The sequence below is a fragment of the Sciurus vulgaris genome (genome assembly GCF_902686455.1).
Source record: "Sciurus vulgaris genome assembly, chromosome: 12".
Taxonomy (NCBI): Eukaryota; Metazoa; Chordata; class Mammalia; order Rodentia; family Sciuridae; genus Sciurus; species Sciurus vulgaris.
The window spans coordinates 84,467,045-84,492,068 of record NC_136473.1 but is presented as its reverse complement, the minus strand read 5'-3'; the positions used below and the strand labels follow the sequence as shown (position 1 = coordinate 84,492,068).

At 33.6% G+C, this 25,024-nt stretch overlaps 1 protein-coding gene across 9 annotated transcripts in view; it reads left to right on the top strand.

Moving 5' to 3' along the window:
• Positions 1-25,024, top strand: part of PTPRC (protein tyrosine phosphatase receptor type C) — a 109,246-nt gene that overhangs the window by 67,349 nt on the left and 16,873 nt on the right. For all 9 annotated transcript variants that reach the window (XM_079108162.1, XM_079108163.1, XM_079108157.1 and 6 more), the window contains 12 exons: positions 2,569-2,694; positions 6,299-6,457; positions 7,637-7,842; positions 11,796-11,856; positions 16,117-16,225; positions 16,908-16,942; positions 18,997-19,106; positions 19,638-19,728; positions 19,818-19,894; positions 23,862-23,898; positions 24,000-24,097; positions 24,832-24,957. In XM_079108162.1, the coding sequence (XP_078964288.1) occupies positions 2,569-2,694; positions 6,299-6,457; positions 7,637-7,842; positions 11,796-11,856; positions 16,117-16,225; positions 16,908-16,942; positions 18,997-19,106; positions 19,638-19,728; positions 19,818-19,894; positions 23,862-23,898; positions 24,000-24,097; positions 24,832-24,957 (1,235 nt within the window). The remainder of the gene's footprint in view (positions 1-2,568; positions 2,695-6,298; positions 6,458-7,636; positions 7,843-11,795; positions 11,857-16,116; positions 16,226-16,907; positions 16,943-18,996; positions 19,107-19,637; positions 19,729-19,817; positions 19,895-23,861; positions 23,899-23,999; positions 24,098-24,831; positions 24,958-25,024) is intronic.

The window sequence follows — 25,024 nt, the reverse complement described above, 5'->3', positions numbered from 1 at the left end:
GTTTTTACAAATCTTCCTGAAATTCTGAGAGGGACTGTGTTCAATCTAGATCAATTTGGGTAGTATGACCACATGACATGTTAGTCTTCTTGTCCATGAACTGATGTAGAGTGTCTTTCCATTAATTTATGTCTTTTTAAATTTATATCCAGAATGTTTTGTAGTCTTCAGATTTTGTACTTCTTTTGTTGAATTTATTCCCAATTTAAGTCTATTTCTTGTTATTTTTAAATTTCATTTTTGGCATGTTCATAAGTAGTATATAGAAATACAATAGAGTTTACTGTATTGATTTTTGTAATTTGCCACTTTGCTGAAATCATTTATTAATTATAATATTTCAAGATTTTTGACAGACCATTCTAAAGTGATTCTAAATTCTGTATGGAAGTCATGGCTGAAGATTAAGGGAATACCTAAATCCAGCTCTCCCTATAATATTCCAAACAAATATAAACCACAGGAAGAGTAAAAAAGACTACATAAAACCACACCCTTAGGTTACTAGAAAATTTTAATATTTTTTCCATATTAAGTACTGAAATTATTAAAGTCTTTATAAATCACTGTATCAAAATAGAAATCTCAGAAAACTAATGGTTGTATTTAATAAAACACACAAGTACTTCTACTGGGGAGAGGGCATCATTGTAGAAAAAAAAAAATGAGCATTAACTTTTTCCTCTGAACAAACACAAAAATTCACTCAAAGTGGTCTGTAGATCTCAAAACTTAAACTGTAAAAAATCCAACACAGGAGAATAACTTTGTACCTTTAGCCTAGGCAAAGCTTCCCAAGGCACGAAAAGCAAAAAAAAAAAAAAAAAAAAAAATTGATAAACTGAGTTCATCAAAATTGAATGTTTTTCCCCTTTAAATGAAGAGATCATGGGAAATGAAAAATCAATCCATGCATTGTAAGGAAATATCTATGATTAATGTTTTTCAACAAGGGAAGATTTTTTCCAAAATGTATAGAGTTCTTTCAGCTATGAAACATGACAGCAAATAGGCCAGTGAAAAATGGTCAAATATTTTGAACATATACTTTGCAAAAGAATATACACAATTGACTAATACACAGATAAAACAATGATCAAAGTCATTAACCATCTGGGAAATGCAAATCAAAGCAATAAGATGAAAATGATATTATGCATCCACTAAAATGGCTAAATAAATAAATAAATAAATAAATAAATAAATAAATAAATGGGACTATAGTAACTATTGGTGAGGATATGAAGTAATGACCCCTTGCAGTTTCACTTCAGATATTTACCAAAGAGGAAAGAATATATCCCCCCAAACACATCATATTCATTGAGAATAGCCCAAAACCTAGAAAAATCTCAAAGATCTACTGTTGAATGATAGCTAAATGTGACATATCTTCATAATGATACAAATACTACTTGTATTAGTCACCTTTCCATCCTATAAGAGAATACCTCATGAAATTAATGTATAAAGAGAAAAAGGTTTATTTAGATCATGATTTTGGAAGTTCCAGTTCAAGATTGGGTGACCCCAGGCTTTGGGCCGCTGGTGAGATCATTTACTGGCAATCATGGGAAGTGCATCATTGAGCAAACTGCTCACCTTGTGATCTATGAAGTAAAAGGAGAAAAGGAAGACACTGGGTTTCCTCAATCCCATTTAAGGGTATGCCTTCAATGACTTAAGAACCTCACATTAGGCCCCATCTCCTGAAGATTCTACCACCTCCTAGTAGCACACTTTGGGAATCAACCTTTAACACACTGACCATGGAGGACATCCAAACTGTAGCACTACCAATGAGTAAAAAAAATTAGTAGCTACTGACATACCCACCAACAAGAATAAATCTTCAGAATGTTATTTTTACATGCAATATGTGAGATGTAAAAAACTACTTCCCGTTTAATTTTATTTGTATGGAATTGGTAAAAAGACACATTAAATATACAGTAACAGAAATCAGATCAGAAGGTTTACAGGCTGAGCAAGGGAGCTGGGTTGACTAAGAAGAGGTAGGGAAGGCCTTTTTGAGGTGATAGAAGTATTCTACATCTTGATGATGGTGGTGGTTATGTGGATGTACCCCTTCATTATAACCTGTCAAGCTGAATCTCAAATGGAAGCATTTCCATGTAAAATATGCCTCATAAATTTCATTTAAACATCTATAACATTCTTTATCTCAGGTTCTAATAACTAGTTACTGAAAGCAATAAGTGCTACTCAAATAATAACTACTAAATTTATCAGTGCTAAAAATTAGATATTTTGAGCACAGTGAGATCTAGAAATTTCAAAGTATCTGGACAACAAACATGAGAGGAAGAGGGCGTTCTCAGGTATCTTTAAGTTAACGGAATGCTTAAGCTCTTCAGAGCCACTCTGAAGTGACACTTAGCTTGTTCATTAATTCTACAGCAAATTTAATAAACTCCAATTTTGTTCTTTAAATTCCATTGCTAATTCACAATCAAATATAGCTATTGATAATGCATGATTGTTATATAAAGGAATGTGTACTCTATGTCTTATTTTTCATATTACATATTCTTATTCTTTGAACAGTTCCAGGGGTGCCTCAGAATCTTTCTTGTTCCAGTGAAAGTGAAAACAAAGGAGTAATTACCTGGAAATCCCCTAAAAGTGAATTCGATCCCCATGGATTTGTTCTTTGTTATAAGACCAATTCAGGTAATTTGTATAGAGTTAAATTCCTTATCAAAAAGGGGAAGTCAAGAATTTGAAAGTTCTAGAAATGTGGAGAGAGGCAGTGAACCATAGAACTTCCAGCATAGAGATGTGAGGGCATCCTATTTGCCTTAATTTTAGAATTGCTTCCATTCTTGAACACAGAACATCTTCAACATTGGCTTATTTTTCATGATCTGTCTTTGTTCCAATCTTTGTACTCCAAAGCTTGGAGAAAGAAAATCTCTAACAGTAATTACTTATTTCTATCTTGCAAATGTTATGTAAGTGACTTGTACTGTTTCAAAGTCATTACTCAAGTCCCTAAACAAACCAACCAAGAGCAAATGCCTTCCAAAACATACTCCAATGGCTATACACAAAATGTGGGCTATCCATCTATAATGCTTGTGTGGGGTTGGAGGAGATAGAAGAGGAAGGTGGACAATGTCATTTGGGCCCTTTTCTCCAAAACTGCATACTGGTAACTACATCCAGTCTTCACTCTGGTACATGCACTGACTTTGCTTAAAGACCTATTGGATCCAGGACACAGTTCATTCTCTCCATATGCAAAACCCACCTTCTGTCGCTGGCTCTTTGCGGTTCCAAAATCCATGGATATTTGTGACCGCTTGCAGCAACAACTTGCACGGGTCTTATGGGTGGTGGAATGGAAACTGAGGCACTTCTATCTTTCTCTTTAGTGCACTGCTTTCTTGCTTGTTTATAGAGGATAGAGGAAACGAGGTTTACTTGCTTTGAGAGGAGAGAGAGAGAGAGAGCCCGCTTATCAGAGAGAAAGAAACTTTGCTTAAGAGAGAAACTTTGAGAGAAAGACAAGCTTTGCTTAGAGCTTAGAGGAAGAGACTTGCTACACCTTAAAGTCCTGCATCCTGTGAACTAAGGGTCCACCCAAGGTGCCCTAGTGATGCGTCTCAGTTCTCCGGTCCTCGATCTGCTTTCCGCCGCTGCCCCTACTCGCTGCTGCCGCGTGTGTCTTCTGCTGTTTTCCTGCTAATGGCTGCTGTGTGTATGTCTCGCTCCACCTATGCTTATATCACCTCCAGGAGGCGAGAGCAGGTCCACGCCTCTTACGCAAAGATTAGGCGAGACGCTCCGAGCAGGCAATTAGTGCTCGAGAACATATGCACATACATTGTATGCATGGACTAGAAAATCACCTGAGTGTGCTTATGTCAATTAACCTCCTCGCTGCCGATGTAATCAGGCGCCATCCCGGCGCCGCCAACATAACACAGCCCCCAACAACCTTCCTCCTTACAAGATTGCTCTGCTTTGTTTTCTCATTCATCTCAAATACAAACCATAATGAGATCCTCTCTCACGCTAACACAACAGGAGCTGGTACGATTACAATATTGTGGAAGTAATTGTTAACCACTCTCATTACTTCAAATAAAAGCACTATTAAAAACTCAAAAGAATAAAGTCTTTCAGATTTACGTTTCATATTACTTTTTAATCACATATTATATTTGTCATTTTCATAATTGTTTCAGTGTCTCTGAAAGCTAGGAATTAAAATGGGTATTTGGTATTAAGTTAGCTTCCTTGGTATATCAGGTATTTTTTTTTTGTTTCTTTTTTTTTTTTTTGTGGTGATGGGAATTGAACCCAGGGCCTTGTGCTTACAAGGCAAGCACTCTACCAATTGAGCTATATCCCCAGCCCTATCAGGTATTTTTATAATGTTCTACTTAACCCATTTTGTCCCACTGTCCCAGATGTGGAATACCTATAAAAACTGAAATACAGCATACAACATATAATATCATTATATTATAATGCTAAGACTCTAGTGATAGTTATATTAATTAGTGTTAATTAATATAATAATATATATATAAACTTGAGATTATAATTTCTAATCCATTTTACTGTACCAGTGTTTGGTTTTTTAATTAATTAATTTTTTATTTTTTAAATTTATTTTAATTATTCATAAATGATAACAGAATGCATTTTGACACGCTGTACACAAATAAAGCACAACTTCTCACTTCTCTGTCAGTAGCTTGGATCCATGGTTTAGCTATTGTAAATCGAGCTTCTATAAACATTGATGGAGCTGTGTCACAGTAGTATGCTGATTTTAAGTTCTTTGGATATAAACCCAGGAGTGGGATAGCTGTTTGGAATGGTGGTTCCATTTCAAGTTTTTTGAGGAACCTCCATACTGCTTTCCATATTGGTTGCACCAATTTCCAATCCCACCAGCAATGCAGGATAGCTACTTTATCTATTTGCAATCCCATGGTGTTTTCTAGATATGACTATAATTCCCACTTTACAAATATGTGACTAAGACTTAAGCATATACTGCATTTTTTTTTTTAAACATACACTGCTTCTTACAAGCCCAGGGGCACATCCAGCAAAGGGAGGTACTCAGGAAAAAGGTCAAGTTTTGTCCTGTTGCAGGTGCTTGTCCAGTCTACTACCCCAATCAGCATGTGAAATGACGAAGACTGGAGAATGAACTCTGAAATCTCAAGCTTCAGTCCACATTGCCTTCATCCTTCCTTCTCACTGAAGTCATGGACATATTGTTTGATCTCTCTGTGGCTGTTTTCTCATCTGTAAAATCAGATAATACTAAGAATGTCAATGTTTAGGGTTGAAGAGATGATTAAATTAATTAATTCATGTATACCATCTAAAAAACATGTGCCTGACTTCTTGGCACATGAAGCAAGTGCTTGCTTCATTGTTCTTAATCATTATTTGCTCTATTATTACATTTTAACTGCTATTCAATAACATGCTAACTCTCCTATCTTCATTTAACCCATCTTTCCTCATGTCACTTGTCTAGTAAAAAACATGTCACTCTCTAGTGATTTTTTTCACTTGAATAATACTGACTGTAAAGATACTTTAGTGAGACTCTTCCTCTCTTATGCATCCTTGGTCAGAATCTGCTGTCTTAGGCTTGTCCCTAAGCTTAAAACATTCCTTCTTTCATTCACCACATCTTTTTTCCCTTAAGCCACTCGGTTTCACTCATCTTTGAATGAAGAGCTCAGATTCCAATACTAGTTTTCACTCGGTCTCATGGACCCACATGAATTACTGCAGTGCTTAATTTAGTATGATAGAGTACACCTAGTTATTAGTGATCCAATGAGGTCTGCAATGAAGGTCCATAATGGTAGCTCACATTGACATTTAAAAATTGGAGGCTAACTATTGAAAAAGGTTTGATTAAAAAAAAAAAAAAGTAATCATTCTAAACTATTCTAATTTACAACTTTCACAGTGCCCACCGGGGGCTGTGATGTCTCAGGAAAAAAGAGAACACCTTCACAAATGTGTCTGGGGATTTTAAATATATCATATGCTAAATCAATCATATAAAACCATCATTTTTGAATACTAGAGGTTTCTTTTTATAATAATTGAATTTGTTCAATAATATTTTCTGAGCCATTGTGTGTACTTCTGAGCATTAAGGATATACTTACTTCTCAATCACTCATTAGCTTGGAATCTGCTTGGAATTATATGGAGACCAAATTAAAAATCTGGTAGTCTTGACATTTAAGGACCTTGCTGAAGTCTTCTTTTCTTTTCTTTTCCTAAGAAAAAAACTGCAGTCACCTGAATTGGACCAAAACCAAACATGATTTGGAAACTTTGAAACCCTTTAAACAATATGATGTATCCTTATACGCCTTTGTCACTGCAAAAGTACAACGGAATGGAAGCGCAGCAGAGTGCAAATTTCAAACCCAAGCAGGAGGTAAGTTCCATGCTTTAATACTTCTTTCCATGAATGAAGGGCAAAAAGACCAGAAGTAACATTTTAGTCTATGATGCCTCCACCTTTTTGCTTCATTTTTGAAACACGTTAATGTAGCATGTCTGTTAACATCTAGGATTTATAACCATTGAAAACAAAATAATTAAAAATAATTTAATAACTGCCTTGCTGGGTTCTCTCCACTTTAGACATATTTATAGAACAGCAGAAATAAAGAATCAGTAAAATTTGTAATATTATAGGCAACCAAAACTAACCAACTTGAATAAAAAATACGTTGTTTCTTGTTCTCTTCACCCTGCAGACTATTATACAATCAGAGATCTAGCAGTGTTTTACCAAGCATTACCTTAACCTCTGTTCACCTGATAAAACACTTCATGCAATACAATGTTTTTGAGCAATTTTCTTCTTTATATTACAATGATCTACATAATATTTTATTTTATATCATATTTTTCATTTGAGATTTTGGGGGATATTTGGCTGTTGTTGCCTGTATGAAGTCTCCTGTTTCCAGGCCCCAAAATAGATCTACCCCTAAAGTAATTACTAACTTTCATGAAAGACAAGGAAGAAGAAATAACCCAGAGTGAGGCAGTGTTGTAGCTTCAGAGACTTTATTGGACAACATGTCAGTGAAGGAACATTGTCCTGTTTATAGAGTTAAAATATTCTCCCCATCATTGAGGTTATGGCTTAAACAGTCCAAGTTTATGCCTCTTTTGTATTCCTGAGTTTCTGTGATATCACAGAAAGAAAATACAATCTGTTGCTTGCTCTTGAAGCAGGATAATTCAAGCATTTTTGGAAAGGACAGTTGGGAGTTAAGGTAGGCCTCGGAAGTTTCTGGATCATCACCATTTCCCCTCCCTACTCCTTCCCTCACCCTCTGCTTTTCCTCTGTTCTCTTATTCTACACACTTTCCATCAGGGCCTGCGTACATCTCATAGCTTGAAGTATAACCTATATGTTCATGCTTACTGAATGAACAGGTGATTTCTTTTTAAATGTTTGGATACAGTTTTTTAAATTTATGCACTATTATAATCCCAAGATAATATTTAAGATATCTTATACTATACACATTATGTCCAGTAATTTAAATGTATGCTTATGAAATGATTAAAATAACAAACCTCTTTTTGTTTTGATAGCTCCAACTGAGGTCCAGAAAGTGACTGTCTCCCAGATAGCAGACAACAGTATATCTGTCACATGTAAACAACCTAAGGAGATTAATGGCCCCAACAAAAGTTACCACTTGGAAATCAGAACTAAAGGTAGTCAAATGGAAAAGAAAGGAGAAACATGTGAATTCCATTTAAGTAATCTTTACTATTCAACAAAATATGAGTTTCGGGTAAGATCATGCTTTCTATAATCATAATAGTACCTATATATATATATATATATATTCTAGTAGTTACTATTTAGTGCTTGAATAACATTAACATCAGTGCTCACATGAGCTTAAGAACTTCTGATATCTAATGAAATCACACTTGGGGAGTTTCAAAAATTTGACTCCAAATTATTTATTCCTGGAACTATAAACTATGGCTTAAAGAAAATGTTAGAACATTTTACAACTTCAAAATGATTCAATTTTAAGGAAATTATTGCTCATGTGTCAAGAGGTACAGTCCTTCCTGTGAACACATTATTATCTAGCTACTTTTTTTACCCTTTTCATTTTATTCATGTGCATTTTTCAGCTGCAAAAATTTTATGTGTACCTGGAAGTTAGAAAACACTAGTAGCAAAACGTCAGAAAATATTAGTGAGCATAAAGAATTTTAAAATGTCCATAATTCTCACCACACATTCCTCTTGGGATAGAGAAAGGGTTCCTGTCAGAAGAATGGACTGACTGTAAAATAAAAGCTATGAAATTTATTTATCAGAGATAAGGCCAGAAGACAGAATTATCTTAAGTGCAGGGGTGTGACCAGCCATCCAGAAGAGACTGGCTCTAAGCAAGGAAGGAGTCCACGCTTGCGTTATTTATAGCGGTACAGATCAAAAGGGACTGGAAGGAGCTTCTTCCATGAAAAACAGGATGGGGTGGCGTAAGCCATTTGGATCACTCCCAAATCTGATGCTTATATTTGAACTTGAGTGGTGAGCTAATGCAGGATAACCATGACCCAGGTGTTCTCAAGCAGTTATTATTGACCTGTGATTTCCTGAGGTCAGATATTCCTTGTGGATGGCTTGAGCTGTGCTTGGTCATCATGAATGGATTCCCGCACATAATCTCATTGTGTGCATCATAGTTTATGAATATTCTTCTAAAATGAGAAGTGCACATTTCTTTTTTTTTTTTTTCTTTGTGTGTGTGTGCACATGCATATGCATGTGTTATTGAAGACTGAATTCGGGGATGCCCTACCACTGTGCTACTACCCCATCCCTTTTTACTTTTTATTTTGAGACAGGAATTAAATTACCCAGGCTGGCCTTGCAGTCCTCCTACCTCGCCTTCCTATGTAGCTGAGATTAGAGATATGGGCCACCATGCCCTGCTCCTGTAATGCATTTTTATGCATTTAACAAATGTCAACAATCTGAAGAACCCTATTTTTCAATATATTATTATATCATGCTCATCTTTCCTTGTTAAATATTTTGCTACTCTGTAACTTCCAATATACATAGAATTCTATCATCTGGCTTTATCAAATTCCACTAACTATATGTTGATCTCTAATATAGACAACATTCTATAAGCACACTTATTGGGAATAGCAAAACCTTCAAATATCTTTAATAATTTCTGTTTGATAAATTCCAAGAAATTCATTTGTTGAGTCAATATATTTACATATATTTTTGATTTGTTTGGATACATATCACCGTTTTTTTTGGTATTAATGTATGAAATGACCATCTCTTGAGAGTCTCACCAATACTTTAATGTTTAGCATGTAGAATAAGGTATTTGTATTTCTTTTTGTTTTAATGAAGATTTTTACTTTCTGTTGAGATTACATATAGTTTTGTTATTGTTCTTATGATTATATATCTTCACCTCTTTTGTCCTCTTCCTCTTCTGGGGGTAAGTTTTGTAACTATTAATGGTATTAAACTCCATATCATGTATACTGTTAATTTTGTTTTCAGTTTACACTTCACATTTTAATTTTCTTCACAGCCCTTAAAGTCTTATCAGTTTTTTTTTTGTGCAGATAAATAACTTTTATTCCTGTTAAAAGGAAATTTCTACAGTTAACTAATAAGAAGTTGATCATTGACTTCATAACTTTTGTCAAAGAATCTTTTAATATTTATAATCTTTTTGGGTTTTTTTTAACCAGAAACATAGGTTGGATTTTTATCAAAGTAATTTTAAGGCACTATAGTAACCATAGATGTGATAACTTGGTGCTATTTGTTTATATGGTGAATTATAGTGATAGAGCTTCTGATAGTAAACCACTGTCACATTCCAAGGTGGGTGGGAATCTCTGCTTTGTCATTGTTCATTATTCTTTTAAAGTATTATGAGTCAATTGCTTAATGTTGTATAGTCTTTATTGTATAGTATTTCCCTAAAGTGGATCATTCAGTAAGCAGGGAAAGATAGAGTTGGCACAGCTTTGGGAATGCATTGTTCTGTTGCAGCTGGATATAAGGGTTATGCTAAGGGATAAAGCAGACTCAAGATATTTTTCCTTTTTTTGAAGCTTATGATTTTTAAATAGTATAGGAATAATTTGTTCTCTGAAAAATTTAGTTCAATCTCTTTAATACAAAAGAATTATTTCAGAACCACTTACATGTTTTTTCAACTTTTTAACTTTTTTGAGTGAGAATATCTATATTTTTCCAAGAATAATCCATCTCAAAGAAACATGTTGTTGTTACCATGTCATTATACATTCTCCTGAATTTCCTACTGCCTCACTCATGCCCACCAAATTCCTGACATGCCGGTCTTAGTTTCTCAAATACACCCAAGTTTTATTCTCTTTAAGCACCTTACCCCATGCTCTTCTCTCTTTCTAGAATTCTCTTCTCCCACTTTTCAAGAATAATAAATTATTCTGGAAAAATGTAGGTGAGCATCCTATTAACATATAATCTTAATATGCAAATTAGGGTATAATTTCCTACTGACCACTCCTCTCTCCTCTTCTACTCTACAAGAGGTTACCTTTTGCTTTCTTATTTTCATATTTATTTCTGTCTCTATTGCCATGTTTACATCTCTGAGAGAGAGCAATAATATTAGTTTTATTCAGCATTGTTAACAAATTAATAGTTTTTATTATTTTTTTATTGTTCATTTGGGGGTTCTTTTGGTAGGTTTTGGATTGAAAGTGTTTTTACCCTGCCATTATATATCTTTTCTTTTCTATTAATTTAAAAGAGATTAAGGCTATAAATTGGCCCTTGGTAAGTTTTTGATTGTCTCCCATGTCTATATTGTGTGTCACTAATATAATGAATGAATTCTTTAAGTAGAGTGTTCCGATTTCTAATAATTTCTAAAGAATCTATGATTGCAAATTTTTAATTAAGAGATTATGTGTATATTTTTGGTGCTTGCATTTTTTTATTGTTAGCGATTATGAGTTTATAATAGATCATTGATTTTCATCTGCCCACTTTTGGAATTGATAGAATTTTTGTACAGCTCAATATATGATTAATGTGAATGTACTATGAATAGTGGGGCATTCATCTATCCTCCTATAGAATCAAAGGCTGGCTACATATTTGCATATTAAACATTTATCATTAATCTCTTTCGAAGCATTATTCAGATCTCTTTTAATGAGTTTTTATTGTGCCAAGATTATCATTTCTTCTTTACTCCTTCTGTTTCCCTGTGCATCTACATTGTTTTTTCTTTATTCATATTGAATGAGATATAGGTGTTTGTGTTAATTATGTCTCTACTATATATTTGACCCTGTATCCATTTACCCTTAAAAAGCAAGTGAATTTTTATGTACAACTCTTGTAAATAGCATATGGCTAAATTTCCATTTTTGAAAATAAAATGTGAAGGTATTAGCACATTGATAATGTAATTTTAATGTTAAATTATGAATCTTTTGATGTATTGGATTTTAATTCTTCAACCATTTCCATTTATTTTTGCTAATTATAACAATTATTACTATCATTGCTAGAAATGTTTTCTATCTTTTAACTGCCTCTTCAAAAATGTTTGACAACAAAATATTGATGTGATCTTCAAGTTCCAATTTTAAAGCATATCAGCATACTTTAAACAAAAATAAACAGCATTATATATCAACACTGAAAAACTTAATTATTTTATTTTTTGTTACTGACATTTAGGTTTATTTCTACAATGGGGTATATCGTGGACCTCCAGTTATTAGGCATCAATCAACATCTTGTAAGTCATTAGTAGGTTATAGTAATATAGATATAATAATAACATGCATTAGCTCTTACCAAGGTATATTATTTTATATTCAAGCTTATATTTTAATTATTGAATATTTAAATTAGAAGTTTCAATAGATATAATATCTTAAGTTGTCAGGGTAACTATATATAGGTAAACGTATTAAAATTCAATATCATCGTATTAAAATACAATTGAAGATTACTGCTTTCTTAAAACAATCTGTAAGATGATTTAGCAGCACAGAGTATTAAATTATGATAATTTTATTACAATTACTCATGCTAATAACTTTTTTGTGTGTACAGTTTTAGAGATTGTGGCCTTTTTGTCTTGTTCTGTTCTTTATTTTGTCCCTTAAACATGACTTGTCAAAAGTGGGCCTTAGATACATATCTGTCCTGATTTGCCTAATTGAAGATGAACATTCCCTAATAACAATATCACTGTTTAAATATTTATCATAAATATTTTAATCAAAGTAAAGGTGCACATGGAAAAATCTCTCAAATAAATTTCATTATAATAATAATAACAGCTGTATGTCACATTCTCCACCTATTTTTTAACCCACCAGAATAACCACTTTGACTATGTCTATTTTCATTTTTCCTAATAATTTCCTTCATCTATCAGTAAACAATATTGTGCACGCTCTGTCTAGAGTTACTAGCACCATGGACTTTTGCCTGCTGTGTTTTCTGTCCTGTGGTTCACTTCCACAGCACATGTTCTCTCCAAATTTGAGATTCAGAGATTCTGAGTGACTGGTCTCCACCCTGTTCAGCAGGTTAGCTGGTGGCTTCCTCCCCTTTCTTTTTTAATTTCCAAATGTTAAATTTCTCTGCCTATTATTTCCCTTTCTCTGTCATCCTTCTGCCAACGGATGGATGCATTTTCAGTTCTTTAAGATTCACAGAGTTCCTGGAAAGACAGGAGAAAATGTGTGGTTAGACCTTAGAATGTCTCTGAAGATTTGGCTATTTTTTAATAAATAAAATGAGTTTATCAATGATGCTACTTAATGTTTTGGTAGAACCAATTTTAATTAATTATTATGGATTAGAACATTAACTTGTACTAATTTGATGCAATTTTTTGCAAAATCTAACTTTGAGGTTTTCTAATTCACTAGTAAAATATTTTCATATTAGTAATTTATTTAAGGAAGAGGAGATATGATTGTATTCTGATGACATTTTACCTACAACTGGAAACAATATTGATTGGCATATATATGGCATATACACACACACAAACACACACACACACATGCTGTATATGTATGGGTGCATATGCATGCCAGTAACCACTGGTAAGGATTGACAGTTTTAGGGAAAGGAATTTGAGATACAGACAGGACAGTAATACTTGGAGTCACTTTAAAAGTCTATTACAGTAAGAATTTCCTTAAAAACATTCAATACAATCCACTCACATTTACATTCATCTATCCAACCATTCTTAAATGTACAACTAGTACAAATAACCCTTTAATCAAATAATAAACAAAATTTATTTAATCAAATAATAAACAAAATCAATAAGCAAATGGAGAAGTAGTGTAAAGGTGATAAAGTCTGTGGAGAGGAAAGACGATTTTACATTATACAATGTGCACATACATCAATGGTACTTCCATGAGACCAGCTTTTTTAGATTCTATGTATGAATGAGATCTGGTGCTTCTTGTCTTTCTGGGCCTATTTTATTTCATTTAATATAATGATCTCCTATTCCATCCATGCTATCAGGAATGATGGGATTTCACTCCTCTTAAGGATGATGATATTCCATTATATATGAACCACACCTTATCCACTCATCAGTTGATGGACACTTAGGTTCTTTCCATTTGTTGGCTGTTGTGAATAGCACTGCTATCAACATGGGAGTGCAAATGTCTCCTAGACACTGTTTTTATTTCCTTTGGATATATGTATATATATATATACACACCCAGTAATGGGTTTGCTGTATCCTATAGTAGTTCTAGCTTTAATGTTTTGAGGAACTTCCATGTCATTTTCCATGAATCTACTAACTTACATTCCCATCAACAGTGTACAAGGGTTTCCCAGCACTTGTCATCTTTGATCTTCTTAATAATTGCCATTAGTATTGGAGTGAGGTGATATCTCATTGTGGTTTTCATTCAATTAGTTTTTTTCATCAATTAGTTTTGTTGAGCATTTTTTTTTTCCGTATACTCGCCGACCATTTATGTCTTTCTTTGAGAAATATTCACACATTGCCCATTTTAAATAGGATTATTCATTTCTAATTTTTTTTTTTTTACTACTGAGCTTTTGGAGTTTCTTATAATTCTAGATCCACTTCTCAGATGTATAGTTTGCAAATATTTGCAAATATTTTCTCCCCTTTGTAGTTTCATTATTGATGGTCTCCTTTGCTGTACAGAAGTCTTTTAGTTTGATATAGTCTTACTTGTCCATTGTTGCTTTTGCTTCCTGTACTTAGGGGATCTTGTCCCCAAAAAGTCCTTGCCCATTCCAAAGTCCTGAATGTTCCCTCTTTGTTCTTCTAGTAGTTTAATAGTTTCAGGTCTTACATTTAGGTATTTAATCTGTTTTCTGTTGATTAGTGTAACTGGTGAGAGGTATAGGTCTAATTTCATTCTTCTGCATGTGGATATCCAATTTTCTCAGCACTGTTTATTGAAAAGATTGACCTTTATCCAATGTGTGTTGTAAGTACTAAGCACCTTTGTCAAAAAGCAGCTGGGTATGGCTTTATATTGAGGCTGTCTATTTTGGTCTAGATGTCTGCATTTATGCCTGGACTATATGTAGACTATTATAGCTTTGTAGTTTATTCTAAAGTCAGAGAAGGTCATGCCTCCAGCTTTGTTCTTTTTGCTTAAGGTGACTTTGTCTATTTGGGGACTTTTATGATTCCATAGAAATTTAGAATTATTTTTTTCCAGTTCTGTGAAGAATGTCATTGGTATTTGAATAGGAACTTCATTAAATCTGTTTGTTGCTTTTGGTAGTATGGACATTTAACAGTGTCCATTGTTCTAATACAAAACAAGGGATGTTTTTCTATTTTTTTTATCCTTTGCAATTTCTTTCATCAATGTTTAATAACTTTCATTGTAGATATCATTGGAAGTATTTATTTCTAGGTATTTCCTTTTACAGTTTATTTTTTACGTTTATTTATTTATGTATTTGAGATGGGCTCTTCCTTTGTTGCCCAGGCTGGTTTCAAACTTGCTATTGTCCTTGCCTCAGGCTCCTGAGTAGCTGGAATTACAGCATACATGGTGTATGCCACCATGTCCCACCTGTAGCTCTTTTAAGTGGTATTGCTCTCTTAATTTTTATTTCAGAAAATCTACTATTAGCATGTAGCTGGGCTACCGATTTTTTTTTTTTTTTTGTCGTTGTTGATTTTTATATTCTGTGTTGTGAGATATCTTAGGTGTCTAGAACTGTGTTTACAGATGATAAGAATCAAAAATATCTTTTTGTGAATAGTGGATAATTATTACTTACTAGGTTTCAGGCACTCCACTCTGAATCATCATACCTGAACTCATTTTGGAATTAAAGAACAGAGGTTTGAAGATAGTAGGATTCTGGTCAATTTCCCAGCTGGTAATTAGTAGAGCTGAGACTGGAACTTGACCAGTCTGGCTCTGAGGCTGAAATACTAAAGTCTCTGCATCATTTTGCTGCTTGTTCACTGTGTATATTAAACCTTCATGAAAATTTAAGTCATGGCAAGTCTTCCTTACTGTCAAATGAAACACTTTTGGCCTCTTGTTTAATTGATTTTATCCCTCAGTGAGCACATTGGAGGGTTTATTTTTGTGGGTCAGAACCCTGTCTGATCCCTTTGGGAGGCTACCCATTTCTGCAAAAAGAAAAAAAAAATTATAATAGATTACCTCTTTAATCCCTTTAAGATAGACTGACTGAAAAAGAACTAAATCTGAATGAAAGTATTTATAAAATACATTGTAATTTATAAAAGACATTGTCTAATGAAATCTGTTTTCTTTTAATATGTATGCTTTTATGGGCTCTGAATAATATAATCAAAAGTCACAAAATCAGGAATATATTTATTGTATGTAGTCTTATTTGAAAATTATTAGCTTTTTAAAACTTTACAATAATGAAAAATATCAAAATATACATTTTTTGAAGATTATTATTCAGAGCATCAGACAAAATATTTGAGGCATTAACCTCTCCTTGTGTTATTTCTTATTTCTAGATAATTCTAAGGCACTGATTGCATTTCTGGCATTTCTGATTATTGTGACATCAATCGCCCTGCTTGTTGTCCTTTATAAAATCTATGATCTGCAAAGGAAAAGATCCAGGTAAGAAATGACATATGAATTAAAAATAAGAGTGGGAGTAATAGCCATGCAAGCTCATGTTCATAAGGCAGTAATCGACCCAGTTAAATAAATACATGAAGGAAAGAAGACAGCATGGAGTTCAGATCCTGACTGACATTGGATTGGAGTCATTGTTATGGTGTTATTGGTTTACATTAAGTATTCATATTTTCTACATTTGCAAATAATGTTATGGATTTGTTTTACTTATAGCCCGTAGAAAGAATGTGTGTCTGTTCTTTTAGATCAAAGTGGATCAGAGGGATCTAAGATTGGCAAAGGCATGAGAAATGAGGGAAATAGTTTGGGACATGTACTTATTTCTTTGGCCTGAAAAAGTTATATTTTATGAAAACCAGGAGCATTAAAATCAACTCTTTTGGTCGCATATCAGAGCCTGGCAGATGCTTCTTGGTTGTTTTATGGTCCGTCATTTTTTCTTTATCCCTCTCCCGATTACTTTCTCACCTCTCTTTTCCTCTTTTCCCTCCTCTTCCCCTCCCATCTCCCCACTTCCTTCCTCCCCTCCTCTCCATCCCTCTCTTTTCCGTCTTTCTTCCCTCCATGAATTCATTAAATGAAATTTACTCAATGAAAGTTAATGCCAACTGAATTCAGTGTTTCTTAAGAACAGAGACATTCATATTTCTTATTTTCACAGCAATTTTGATGAAGCACAGGAACTTGTTGAGAGAGGTAAGTATGCTTAGTTTTCACTGATGAATACTCTTTCCCTTGCATTCAAGTCCATTTATTTTTTAAATAAGAACTAGGTATTTTTAATTTAACCTGGACTTCTGTTGATAAAATGATGAAACTTTAATTAAATCGTGCAATAAGCAAGCATCTATGAGGCTTCCAGGGTATGCCAAATGTTGTACAAGGCACTGAGAATTCCACAGGATTGGGCTCTTAAAGGATTCAGAATCTAATATAGGAATACAGCGATATTGACAAATAAGACAATAAGTTGATAAATGCTATGTCCCTGAATGTGTCAGGTATACACAAAGAATACAGAAACCTGCTTGTGGGGAGGGTAGGATCTGGTCTGCTAAGATCCTGGGAAGCACTAGATGGACAAATGAGGAACCAGGGAGGGAAGAGCAGAAGGCAAGTCACAGAGACAAGGGGTAAGTGTCCTCAGGTCCTTGGTAGGGGGTGGTGGCTGCTCCTACCAAAGGCACAGTTAGGGACAAGACACAGAAGAACAATTTGACTTAGGAGAGGAAAACAAATTCCTTTTTTGTCAAATTTTATATTACTTCCTTAATTAAAAAAAGCATGATCCTGATAAAAGGAATGAAATCAAAGAGGCTGAAACTGTGCTTATGATCAAGAGCTATTTCTTTTCTCTTGCTCAAGACAGGCAGACCTTAGAATCCCTCTCTCTTGTGTTACATTTGAAGGGCTTCCCTCTTGCCAGAGCAGATAGCAAGGCTCTGAGCAGAAGCCTTAGGGCTGGTTCTCTGGAGGTCCCTCATTGTTAACTTTGTTTTCTTTTGAATATATATGAATACCTTGGTGGAATGTGTTATTTATTCATCTGTTTGTTGATTATCTTCCCCTAACTAGAATGTAAGCTTGGGAAAGACAGGGAGGTTTTTCTTTCTCTTTCATTGCTGTATCCCAGGACCTGGATGAGTGTATGGAATTCAATTCATGCTAATGAATAAATGAATTAACAGTGTAGTCTGTCCTGAGAATTAGTTTGAAGAGCACAGTAGCAACAGCACCTGAGCAGAAGAGGAAAATTTATTTTAAGGAGTCAAGGCAGATTAGAAAGAAAATTGATCTCAAAATTGATAGTGATTGTACCATGCAATGTGCCTGAACTTAGACACCCAAACTTCCTAAACCCCTGAAGGTAGCCCTCAGTTCGGAGTAATTGAATACTAGGGATCCCCAGTAACACAAAGAAGTACATGGCCTTTTTGATAACTGTGATGGATAGAAAGTTTCTATGGATCATAAGAATAATGTAACACTCTCATGGACAACTTTTCTTCATCTTTAAATGGAGAAAATTAGCATGAGAACTAAAAGAAATATTCCAACAGGACATGAATGGAAAAGGAGTGGAAACAATTTTTACATGTATAATAGCTTGAATATCTTATTCTGCTAAAATTATTGTTTTTCAAGGTCCATATACAACTATTACTCTTGATTATAAATTTGTGTTTTTACCCTACAGTAAGATTTTTCACAAACATATTACATAACTGTGTTTCATGATCTAGAGGCACAATAAAGGAATATAACTTGTTTCATAGTCTAGTGTAAATAGACAATAAAATTAAACTGGATAGGGGGGTAGAAGGGTATTAATCAAAATCTCTTGTTTCCATTTGCACAATTACAAGATTTTATAATAAGTTAAAATGAAAGTAAAACAAAAATAATTATAACTATGTTAATTGCTTTAAAATACATGTAATTACATGGATCATATGGACGTCCTAACAATGGTGACATTTGGTTTGGGATTTTTTCTGTTGGAATAAAAAATAAGGAAAAGCTCTCTAGTAGAGGGAACAATATAAAGCCCTAAAGAAGACTGAAACATAAGATTTAAAAGACATTGATTTATAGGTGAATGTTTATATGTGAGTGAGATTTTCCAGGCAGCATATTTGTGAGAAGGAAAGACAATAAGAATTAAGTCTTAGATGTAAATTTTTGATAATTTGTATGCACATTTTAAAGACAGACATAACACTAGACGTGAATCTTTAATATGTTTATAGATGAGGAAAAACAGTTGATGAATGTTGAACCAATTAATGCAGATAATTTGTTGGAAACTTACAAGAGAAAAATTGCTGATGAAGGACGGCTTTTTCTAGCTGAATTTCAGGTATGAGTTTTCTTTGATAGAATAAGAAAATTTTAAATGTATTTGTCTAACCATTTGTCTTAATATTTTATCCCACATACTACTCCAATATGATCAAGGCAGATATTATTAGTAGTTATTTATGAAACATTGACAAGATTATAATATGAATCAAGTCTATATTTTGGTATAATCCTTTATTTCATTATTACAAATATGAAGTCATGTCACAAAATATATTTGACTGATTTCATACTTGTACTGTAGCTATTTATTCAAGCATTTGTTTTTAAAATGAATTTCAGAGTAGCACTTCAACTAATTCTAAATTTTGTCTTACACATGAAATTTGTTCTGAGAGTAATCCATCATTAATTTTTAAAGTTTTGCATAATTCCTAATAATGTTCATCTCAATAATCATATCTGACATGCTTATCAGTATAAAGAAAATAATTGACAGGATGTCACATTAACTCAATACAATAACTGGTGAGGGGGAAAATACTTTTCCTGAATCCGCTCTAACCCAAAGAATATTTGTGTCTTTCAGAGCATTCCACGGGTGTTCAGCAAGTTTTCTATCAAAGATGCTCGAAAGTCTTTCAACCAAAATAAAAATCGTTATGTTGACATCCTTCCTTGTGAGTCCTCTTTGAGAATTGAATTTCTATGTATTTAAGCTGCTTGATTACTCATTATTTCACTTGTTTCTTTTCTTTTCTTTAAACAGATGATTATAACCGTGTTGAACTCTCTGAAATAAATGGAGATGCAGGGTCAAACTATATAAATGCCAGTTATATTGATGTGAGTAAGAATATGAAATTATTTTGTATTCTTTTCATATTATCATTGACAGTTTGAATTTTTCTTGTGTCTAAGCATCCTGTTCAAATCCTTCTATGTATTTGTAAAGTTTTATAAAATTTATTAGAAATATTTTGAAGTAAGCCCGGTCACTGATAAGAACAACAAAATCACTAGTATTTACAAGAATAGTTCTTGATTATTTTCCTGTTGGTTTTTTATGTAATATAAGATTTTCTTCTTTGTAAAACAAATTATACTGCAAATTAATACTCTATGATGCTAATTTTGTGCTGGATAGTAGGTTTAATGAACTAGCATATATTTGTCATAAGAACTCCACCTCTGCACTATGCTAACTGTGTAGATGATACCTGAGAGGCTCAGGTTAGTTATCTTGTCCTTATTCACATATTAGTAAAGGTTTTATCTGAGATTCCGCTCCAGTTAGCCTGACTGTAGACTGCTGTGCGTCTGTTGCATACACCACATGGTAGCAGCAACACTCTTGATTGACTCTCATCCTCTGTACATGGTAAATTTATTCAAAATATTTTGATATTTTAATATTTCATTTTTTATATAATCATAAATTAATGCTTCACATGAGTAAAACAATTTTAAACACTATAAAAACATCACAAACTGAAAAAATCCCTTCTCACCCAATCTACCATTTGTCCAATGTCTCCAACCACCAGAAGAAATAACTTCTATGTTGGCTTTTTATTTATCTGTCCAGAGTTTCTTTATACATAATTAAAACACCAGCATATGTTATCACCCCTTTATATGAAAATGTAAACACAAAAATCTCACTGTTCTCTATCCTGCTGACTACATAGTTATCTATATATCTGTATCTATATGGGATTTATATGATATAACTATAAAGAACGGGGTCAGCAACTTTTCCTGTGAGGGGCCAGATAAGAAATATTTTTGACTCTGTGGAGCGTACCATCTTTGTCCCAAATCCTAGACTCTGCCATGAGTGACCATGCTTCCATAGATAATACATAATGTGCCTAAGTTACAAAATAACTTTTGTTACAAAATTAAGACATGTTGAATTCAGCCTACAACACATAGTTTGCTAACCCTGGACCATGAGAACTTTTATCTTTTGATGTTCTTATAGATTTTGCAGTATAACTGCACTAAGGTTTCTTTAATCATTTCCTAATTAACAGGCATTAAATGTGGTCTCTTAATTTCTACTACTACTAACAATAGTATAATGAATCATACGAACTCTTATTTTCCACAGTGGGTTTCAATGTATCTGTAGGATACATTTCCGAAACAAATGTCTAAAACATAAACATTTGTAATTAAAAAAATATTTCTAAATGGCCCTCAGGGGTTTTTTACAACTTATAATCCAGCAGCAATGTATGAACCTGCTTACTTCCAAGTAGCCTTGCCAAAACAATGTACTATCAGAAAACTTGGCAATACAATAGCTTACTAGGTATATTTCATGCTGCCTTGTATGCTGATTTATAAGGTAATTCCCCAGATTTTTTTTAAAAGAAAAACAATTGAAATTGAGTTGTTCCTTCTTGTTTATATTGCTATTGCCATTGGCCCACTTGGATAAGTAAATTTTTAGTAAAGACTTAAATTTGAAATTTTACTTACTTATTTAAGCAGTGCATTAGTCTGTACAATAAATTAGGTGCCTGAAAACAATAGAAACTTTTTCTCTCACAGTTCTGGAGTTCAGAAATCTGAAATCAAGTTGTCCACAGAACCATACTACCTCTGAAATCTCTGGAAGATCCTTCCTTGCCTGTTCCTAGCTTCTGGTGGCTGCTGGCAATCCTTGGCATTCCTTGGTGTATAGCTGCATCACTCCAAACTCTGCCTCCACCCGTGGCCTTCTTCCCTGTGTCTCTAGTCATTGTCTGAATGTCCTCCTTCTTTCCTTTTTAAGAACTCTGGTCATTAAACTTAGAACACAACCTTGTACAGCATGACATCTTTTTAAGTCCTATATCCACAAAGATATATTTCCAAACAAGGGTACATTCTGCAGTTCTGGAAGACATGAGTTTTGGAGGGACACAATCCCATCCACTATTCTATAATTATGTATAATTGCAGAATAACTTGGAAATATTTTCTAAACACATCATTCATTTTCAACCTCCAAGCCCCTATCACTGATCAAGTTACATATGATATATCTAATGATTTTTCTAGACCAAATTACTGACATTGGTGATTATGATGACTATTATGATTATAACATGATTGATACACACTTTCTATTCATCAGTTATCATTTTTAGTGCTTTATGTGTATTAATTCAATTAAATCTCACAACTCTGAAAGGTGTTCTCTATTTTGCTAGTAGATCTGGGATTCCACCCCTGCAAACACTCTAAACTTAGTTTCCCCTCCACTTTGTTTGATATATTACAGTTTTCATATCCTTGTTTGCTATTGTCCCCGGAAGTCTACCTTAATCAACAAATAGTTCTTCCCTTAACCTGTTCTCATGATATCCACAATGAAATCTCTTATTCTATGTCTTTTTAACATAATCTTTCAAAAGCTTATTTTTAACAGCACCTAACACTTTTTGCAAATGTTAAGTCATAGGCCAAATAATAATTATGAGTTTGAGGTCATGTTTTTCACTTCTGTTTGAGCTGTTTCTGTCAGATGAGTGCCACAGACCATTACAGTTAACACTAATCAATTTTATGTTAGCATATACTGTCTTTTTTTACACATAATAACTTGTTCTTCAAAGTAAAGAACTTGAGAGCAGACCTGCTAAGACTTACAAGGACTTTGATGGTCTCTAGGAAAAACAAAACAAAACAAAAGAACTTGAACTTTCTGTTCAAATACATATATATAGCTGCTGTGGTATCAGGTTGTACTTAGGTTTCCACAACACAGCTAGGAGCTCCTGGAATGCATTCATCTTCAGCTTTGAGATTGGTGTTTGACATATTTTAGCCATTTAATAAGTGCTTGGGGACAAATGAACATGACTAATACTGTGCCATGAGAAGCTACTAAAATTGACATGAATTCTTGTAGATCTTGTACAAAATTTCATTCAGTAGCAAACTTCATCTCTTTCTATGGAGCTTTTCTCATTGAGGTAAATGAGATAAAGGTAAATTTAAAGAGTCTGAGATAATTTTGAAAGAAAGTAGCATGTTTCATCTGCTTCTGAGCGCCTTCTTTGTCTTAGTAACAGGAGCAGAGAAAGCAGACATTTTAGGTAATGAAATGAAAGTGATTGCATCACTTATCTGGAATTGCAAAAAAGGACTCCAGGGACTCAGCAGTATATTCCAACCATAGTTAAGAGGTGGAAGTGTAGAGGGCAATTCCAGAGGGATTTAGACAAAGAAATGGAAAGTAACTACATGGTTGGTGAGAAGCCTATAAAGGTTCTCAGAATTTAAACTGTAAGAATAAAAGACACACACCTATAAATTGTTGTACTATCCTAAGTGAAAATGAAGTCAACTTTTAAAAATTGCTTGCAGTGTATAGCAAAATACATGAAAGTCATGAATATCATTTGCAAATGCTAACTAATCCGTTTGGCACAGTTAAGTGACTGATCACAAATTAATACAATTTCCCTTAATAATTTGAATATGCCTTGGGAAATCTGTAACCAACAAATAGCAAATCTAAAGCAATTGCTTCTAATTCAGTTGCGCATTAGCAGGGCATGGTAGCAAACTCCTGTAATCTCAGCAAGTTGGAAAGCTGAGGCAGGAGGATCACAGGTTCAAAGCCAGCCTCCACAATTTGGTGAGGCCCTGTCTCAAAATAAAAAATAAAAAGGTCTGGGAATGTGATTCAGTGGTTACATGCCCTTGGATTCAATCCCTGAAACCAAGAAAAAAAAAAAGAAAAAGGAATTTTGCATGTTAATGAATAATGGAGTATTTAGTAAATGACATATTTTTGTGTGTTCTTGAACAGGGTTTCAAAGAACCCAGGAAATATATTGCTGCACAAGGTAATTATTTGATAGTCCTATATTATGTTTGGAAAATTATTTTATAGGACTTTAAAAAAATATCTCTTCACTTGTATTTTTTTTTTTTTTAAATCTCCTAGGTCCTAGGGATGAAACTGTGGATGATTTCTGGAGGATGATCTGGGAACAAAAAGCCACTGTTATTGTCATGGTCACTCGGTGTGAAGAAGGAAACAGGGTAAGAACCTAGAAGTTTCACAGGATAGTGGTTGGGATCAGAAAAAGAAAGTGCTGAGTTGCATTTCAAAAAGCCACATTTATATGCTTGCTGACTGAAATAGAAATCTCTCTATTTTAGTTGTGCTAACATTTGATTTGCATTCTCATGCATGCAGAAAAATAAAATTTATACATATGAAATATATTCCTAAATGCATGACATTTAGATGCTTCAGTTTAACTACTGGACTTTGTTTTTGTTCCAAGTTTGGGTTTTTTTTTTTTTTTTTTTTTTTTTTTTTTTTTTTTAATTTGCTTCCCAACATTATTCAGTACCTTGGAAAGTGTTAACTTCACAAGTACTAGTGAATACAACTTTGAGCATACAAATGTTAAATCACATAATGTGACATTAGGAAGAGTAAAAGCCTCTTGATCCCCCCACCTGAAATTGACTACAAGGAATCACCTCTTTTTTGCTGACCACTGAGGATGCCTTCTGTTTAAAGGCGGCTAAGCCTGGGAGCATCATCCTTCTGCTGGGTGGTATGAAGGAAGTCCTCCTGAACACATGGATGGGAAACAGTGCATTTCAAATACCGCAATTTTAGGTGTATATGTGCTTAACAAAGAATATGTAAATATTGTGAGAATTTCGGATGAATAATTTTTGGGTTTTGGTTTTTTAAGAGTGTGTAGTAATATTTTGTTTAGATGAAAAACTGGACTCACTAATGATTTTTTAAAATATAGAACAAGTGTGCAGAATATTGGCCGTCAATGGAAGAAGGCATGCGGGCTTTTGGAGATGTTATTGTAAAGATATATGAGCACAAAAGATGTCCAGATTATATCATTCAGAAACTGAGCATTACAAATGTGAGTATGTTTTAGTACATGATTTTTGTTTTGATATTTTTATAAAAACGTAATTATGAGATAGTAA